Source organism: Chiloscyllium plagiosum, chromosome 23, assembly GCF_004010195.1.
Source record: "Chiloscyllium plagiosum isolate BGI_BamShark_2017 chromosome 23, ASM401019v2, whole genome shotgun sequence".
NCBI lineage: Eukaryota > Metazoa > Chordata > Chondrichthyes > Orectolobiformes > Hemiscylliidae > Chiloscyllium > Chiloscyllium plagiosum.
The window spans coordinates 30963445-30970026 of NC_057732.1; the positions used below are offsets into that span (position 1 = coordinate 30963445).

Here is a 6582-nt window from a genome sequence, read left to right on the forward strand (position 1 = left end):
GAGGTGGCGGAAATGTCGGCGGATGATTTGGTTTATGCGGAGGTTTGTAGGGTGAAAGGTGAGCACCAGGGGCTCTCTGTCCTTGTTACGGTTGGAGGGGTGGGGTCTGAGGGCGGAGGTGCGGGATGTGGACGAGATGCGTTGGAGGGCATCTTTAACCACGTGGGAAGGAAATTGCCATCTCAAATGAAGAGACCGCAATCTCCTTCTTTAGAGATGCTGCCTGAATTGCTGTGCTCTTCCAGCACCACTGATCCAGAATCTGGTTTCCAGCATCTGCAGTCATTGTTTTTACCTAAGCAGGAACCCCTCCCCCACCCTCTCCAGCTGCAGCAGAGGCGTCCGCAGCCGCCCCGGGGGACTTAGCTATGGTGGCGAGCCTTGTGGAAATAATCGCCAAACTCGAAGCGAAGATCGGCGCTTTTATTGAAGAATCCCAAAGCTGATGGGACTCACTCTTGGCCGCGCCGGAAAAGCATGGCTGAGACATCAAGGAAATCGAGTGCCGAGTCGGAGGGGCGGAACTAAAGGCCGCAACCTCCGAAACTACAGCACAATCGGCCGTGGATCGGGTCCGGACTCTCGAACAGCGAGTCTGGACCTTAGAGAATCACATGACGACCTCGAGAATCGAGGTCATCGAAAAAATATTCATTTGCTGGGCCTTCCCGAACGGGAAGAGGAAGGCCAGCTTACAGTGTTCCTTGAACAGTGGCTTCCACAGCTTTTAAATCTGGAGGCTGGATCAGGCCAGGTAAGGGTAGAATGGGCCTACCGGGTTGCAATACGCGGGCCCGGCTCGAAGCAGTGTCCCCACCCGGTCCTGTTCCGGCTGCAGAGCTACAAGGAGAGGCAGATACTCTTAGAATCCTCCAGAAATCTTGGAAAAGATCCCCAAGCCATGATCTATAAAGGATCCAAGATTATGTTATTCCAGGACTTTTCCCCAGCTCTGGTCCGAAAGAGGAAGGCGTTTGATGAGGCGAAGAAGTGTTTAAGGGACTTAAATATTCAGTACTTCTTGCATTACCCAGCAACGCTACGCTTTAACCATGAAAGGACCGTGTATAACTTTGGATCGCCAGAAAAGTCCAAGGAATTTTTGGACTCTCTTAGATAAATTGTAAGAGATAATTGATGTTGGTTTGCTTTCTCCCCACTCCGGTTTACATCCCCCCCTCCCTTTTTTTTTTAATATATTAATCTTTTTTTTAAACTTACTGTTTAATATTATCTTGGGGGGTGGGGAGAGGGATTTATTTATTTGTTCTCTACTTAATGATTTTCTCCCCCCTTTGTTTTTTTTATTTTATATATAGGCCAGGGGTCTAGTTAATGTTGGTGGTGGTGGGGGGGGGGGGGAAGAGAGGGGGGAGAGGTGGTTACCTTATTCTATTTTACCTCTCTCTAGGAGCGGGGTTGTTTTCCCTTCTTATTTTGTATTATTATATTTAATTATTGCTTGTTGAGGTTGTAATTTTATAGTTATATATGTTTATACATGGTATTAACATTACCAAATATATCCAGGTGTTGGTGTGGATGGGGGTAGGGTGCTCACTGCTAACTCGAGCTCTGTAGTATATTTGAATTTTCTTCATCCTATTGAGGAGCACCTGGGTCGAGGGTGGGGCACTGGTTGGGAGATGATACAATGGACTTTTGGAAAGGAAGTGATACCCCCTGGGAACAAGGAGGAAAACTTCCATTTAAATATGTTTTTTTGTTATTTAGAAATAGTTTTTTATTATACTGTGGTGAGTCTATTAGAGAGCCTTTATTTCTGTGAATTTTATATGCTCGGGGTGTTCTGGATAGGGTTTCCCCTCCCAAGGGGTCTCGGATTTTCCCAGACGATCATGGTTGATCAGTCGGTTAAGTGGTGCACCTGGAATGTCAAGGGGAGTAATTCACCAGTCAAAAGGAAGAAAATATCAAACCTCAAGAAAGAAAGGGTTGATATAGCTCTCCTACAGGAGATACACTTATTGGATAAAGAACACTTGAAATTACGACAGGGTGGATTTTTTCTTCTTTTAGCTCAAAAAGCAGGGGAGTTGTTATACTTATTCGGAAGAATTTCCCTTTCAAAATCCTAAATCAGATAAAAGACGAATCTGGACGATATATTCTGATTAAAGCCCTTATAAATGGAGAGGAATATGGGATTTTAAATTTGTATTGCCCCCCGGCACATCCTTTTAAATTTATAACGGAAGCCTTCTCGTCATACAATTATAGGGGGAGACTTTAATTGTATTATGGATCCGGAAATAGATAGGATTCCCAAGAGTACTGCTGGAGTATCTCCCAGATCTAGACAATTGGTGGATTTGAACAAAGAATTAGGACTAGTAGATGTATGGAGATGCCTTCATCCACAGGGCAGAGATTTTTCTTTTTACTCCAATCCACATAAATACCATACCAGAATCGATATGTTTTTTGCCCCCTCGATTTTTTAAAATTCCATATTATCCTGTAAAATAGGCAGTACAGCAATTTCCGATCACGCTGCTGTATATATGGAAATCAGGGCGAGGAACAATGAGACATCCCCCCGGCATTGGCATATGGACCCCTTCCTGATGGAAGATAGTAAATTCTCTCAAGAATTAGAACTTTTTTAGAAATTAATTTAGGTACGGCTAGCAACCCATCAATGATGTGGGAGACCATCAAAGCTTACGCGCGAGGTTTGATCATCTCATACTTAGTGACGCAGAAAAAATTAAAGGGAGAACAATAGCGTCTGCTTGAAGCTCGCTTAAAAGCGGCTGAAACAGCATACGCTGACAGACCTTCTATTATCAAATTGCAAAGGATTGCGGCCCTTAGGACAGCTCTAAACACCACGCTTACCGAAACGGCTAAGAGGGAAATATTATTTGCAAAACAAAGGTTATATGAATTTGGCGATAAACCTGGTAGATACTTAGCATTTCTTGCAAAGAAAAAGAAGGCCCCTCAAACTATCACGTCTATCAAGGAAAGTACGGGTATTTTGACTCATGATCATAAAAGGATTAACGCAATCTTTAGAAAATTTTATTCTGATTTATGTAAATCGCAGGATTGTGAAGACAGGACCAGAGGATGCAGTCATTTTTTAAAAACTTGACCTTTCTGGACCTAACTCCGGAATAGGTATCGGTCTTGAATGTTCCCCTAACAATCTAAGAAATACTTGACGCAATCAGGCAACTTCAGAGTGGTAAGGCACCTGGCCCAGATGGCTTTCAAGCTGAATTCTATAAAGAATTTACAGGAATATTGGCTAGTCCACTTATGGACATGTATAACTACTCATACAGTCAGGGCTGTCTCTCGCCTTCGCTTAAAGAGGCAAACATCTCTCTTATCCTTAAAAAAGGAAAGGATGCAGAAGATTGCGTGTCATACAGACCAATATCCTTGCTAAATGTAGATTTTAAAATCCTCTCTAAAATGTTAGCATTGAGGCGAGAAAGGGTATTGCCACATATCATAAAGGAGGATCAGACGGGGTTTATTAAGGGCCATAGATCATCCAATAATGTTAGAAGGGTTTTGAATGTGATTCAAGTCTGCCATCAGGGAAAGATATCACGAGTTATAGTCTCATTAGATGCAGAAAAGGCATTCGACAGGGTTGAATGGTCATATTTGTTTTACACATTGGAAAGGTTTGGCGTTGGAAAGGTGTTTACCAAATGGGTCTCAACACTGTATAGTGATCCCAAAGCAGTTGTGAACACCAATGGATTAGGCTCGGATAGCTTCAGTGTGGATAGGAGCTGCCGTCAAGGATGTCCTCTCTCGCCATTGCTATTTACGCTAATAATTGAGCCACTCGCAGAAGCTATATGGGCTGACCCTAATATAACAGACCGGAGGATTGGTATAGGTAAACATAAAATTACCCTTTATGCAGATGATGTTCTTCTATTTCTCAGTAATCCCCTGATGTCTGTGCCTCGCTTAATCCAAGTTATTAATACATTTAGTGTATTTTCAGGCTACAAAATTAATCTCTCAAAATCGGAGGCTATACCAATGGGCGGTCTTGCTAGTATATCTCACTTATTGGATGGATCCCACTTTCCCTTTTGGTGGTCCCTGGAGGGTTTTTTATATTTAGGCATTTTTATTACTCGAGTATTTGGTCAGTTATACAAGGCTAACTTTGTGCATTTACTGGAAAGAATAAGGCAGGACCTCCAGCGATGGGGAAACATTCAAATTTCCTGGCTAGGTAGAATAGCACTAATTAAAATGAATGTCCTGCCCTGTCTCCTTTACCCTATGAGAATGCTTCTGGTGATGCTGCCGAGGCTGGCATTACGTAAATTATATGGCTGGTTGGGTTCCTTTATCTGGAATCATAGACGGCCCTTATTAAGCTGAAGAAGCTACAGCTTCCACAGGCAAGAGAATTTCCCAGATTGGATTGGATTTCCCAGATTTCAGGAAATATCATTAAGTTCCCTATTAAGTTACGTAGCTGATTGGGTCTTGTTTGATCCACAATCAATCTGGCTGGACATCAAGGCTTCTCAAGTAAAATGCCCACTTATTAACCTTTTATTTTTAGACAAGAGGAAAATCATTATGGATCACTGTAAAAACCCTATAATACTAAACACAATTAAAGCTTGGAATATAATGCGGCAAAATGAGGGCAACTCACATAAAACATTCCCCTATGCTCCGATAGTGGGAGCATGGGGATTTCAACCAGGGTTTACAGATGCCACTTTCAAACTCTGGAGATCCAGGGGTATCTCTTGTTTAGGGGTTCTACTTATAGAAGGGGTCCTGATGTCTTTTGATTAGCTGCATCAGAAATTCAGATTACCTAATGGAGACCTCTTTCGATACTTCCAAATTCGAGATTACATACAGAAGAAGACTACGTTATTAGATAGTCTTTATAAATCAGATGGAGAATGTAGAGTGCTCTGGCCAATGGGGGTATCTTCTGTCAGTACTATTTATCATTTACTACATGATGAAGTATCGGGAGATATGGACAATCTGCTTAAAACATGGGATTAGGATTTGGGACTAGAAATCTCTATAGAAACGTGCAATGACATTTGGGAAAACACCATCTGCAACAGAACTCAGGCTATTCAGCTGAAGATACTTCATAGGGCTCATATAGCACCGGATCGATTGGCAAAATTTAAGGCAGGAGTATCTCCAATGTGTCCCAAATGTAAAATAGAGGTGGGCACTCTTGTACATTGCCTATGGACCTGTCATAAGATCCGTAGATATTGGACTAAAGTAGCAAGTGCTCTGACAGAAATCTTAGGAACGGAAATCAGAGTGGACCTTGTATCTCTCCTTTTGGACTTTTCGAACTTACCCTCCCTGGATATGCACGGGAAGAGATTGTTTTCTATTCTCTCTTTCTGTGCAAGGAAAAATATTTTGGTAAACTGGGTGGCTGAGGGCCCCCCTGGACTTTCAAATTGGCACAGATTAATTATGGAATGTATTCCCCTTGACTTCCTTACAAATATGGTGCACCACAAGACCGAATTATTCCATAAAATATGGCAGCCCTTCTTGAATTATATAAATACAGATATTTTGGCCATCCTAACAAGGGCTTTTATTTAATTGAGATGGTGAACCTGGCTGGTCCAGGGCCCCTTTGGAGAGGAATCCCGCATGAATATGGGTTTTGTTACATTTGATGTTAATACATTCCGAGCATGTATCTCACCACCCAATTTCTGTGTTATCCGTCGTTTTCTTTTTCTCTAATTTGAATAATGTGCGAGACTTAATTATACACTCTGGTTAGTTGTAAGTTAGATTAGTTGAGTTTTGTTTTTTTCTCTCGGTATTTTTCTTTTGTTAAATTTTGGTTATTATTTATTTAAGATTTAATTGTATATCAATGTTTATACTTGGTTTTTTTTATTTCGTAAACTTGTAAAAATGTTAAATTTTCAATAAAAATATCTATAAAAAAAGATGCATTATCAGAATATGTTCCATCTGTAAGGTAGTTCTGACATGTATTCCATGGGATCTGGGGCATGTATTAGGATCCCAGTACTCTGATTTAAAGCTTATGACCACTGTATACATTTTTTAATATTGCAAGTTAGAAGATAACTGAAGCCTTTATTGATTTTATAAACAAATTAAGATTTTGCATCTATTACTGTACTTATCAAAAGAAATAAATAGGGAGCAAACGAACAATGGAAACTTAATTACTGGGTGCCAAAAGAGGGGTTGGCAAGAACAATAAGCAAAATTTGGAACTCACCGTCTTCGTTTAAAAGGTGATTTTGGCATGTCTGCTATAGGGATCACCTGCTCTCCTGGACGAACCCACATAATGGGGCCGTCATCGCTTTCTTTACGGCACTTCAGTTTGAGACTAGAAAGTGATCCCCATGGCAATGTAAGCTGTTGGAAGGAATAAGCAAAGGTTTACATTTATAGTTTTAGTTATATCCAATGCTGTTCATTAACATTTATTTACTAGATTTCCAAGCTTAATCAAATTTTTGTAACTATCTTTCAAGATAAATGATAATTCACTGTTACACATAAATTTATCTTTATTTAAAAGGG

At 40.8% G+C, this 6582-nt stretch overlaps 1 protein-coding gene across 3 annotated transcripts in view; it reads right to left on the bottom strand.

Annotated features, from left to right (window-relative positions):
* Positions 1-6582, bottom strand: part of LOC122561730 (lysine-specific demethylase RSBN1L-like) — a 64581-nt gene that overhangs the window by 28830 nt on the left and 29169 nt on the right. For all 3 annotated transcript variants that reach the window (XM_043713804.1, XM_043713806.1, XM_043713805.1), the window contains one exon: positions 6272-6414. In XM_043713804.1, the coding sequence (XP_043569739.1) occupies positions 6272-6414 (143 nt within the window). The remainder of the gene's footprint in view (positions 1-6271; positions 6415-6582) is intronic.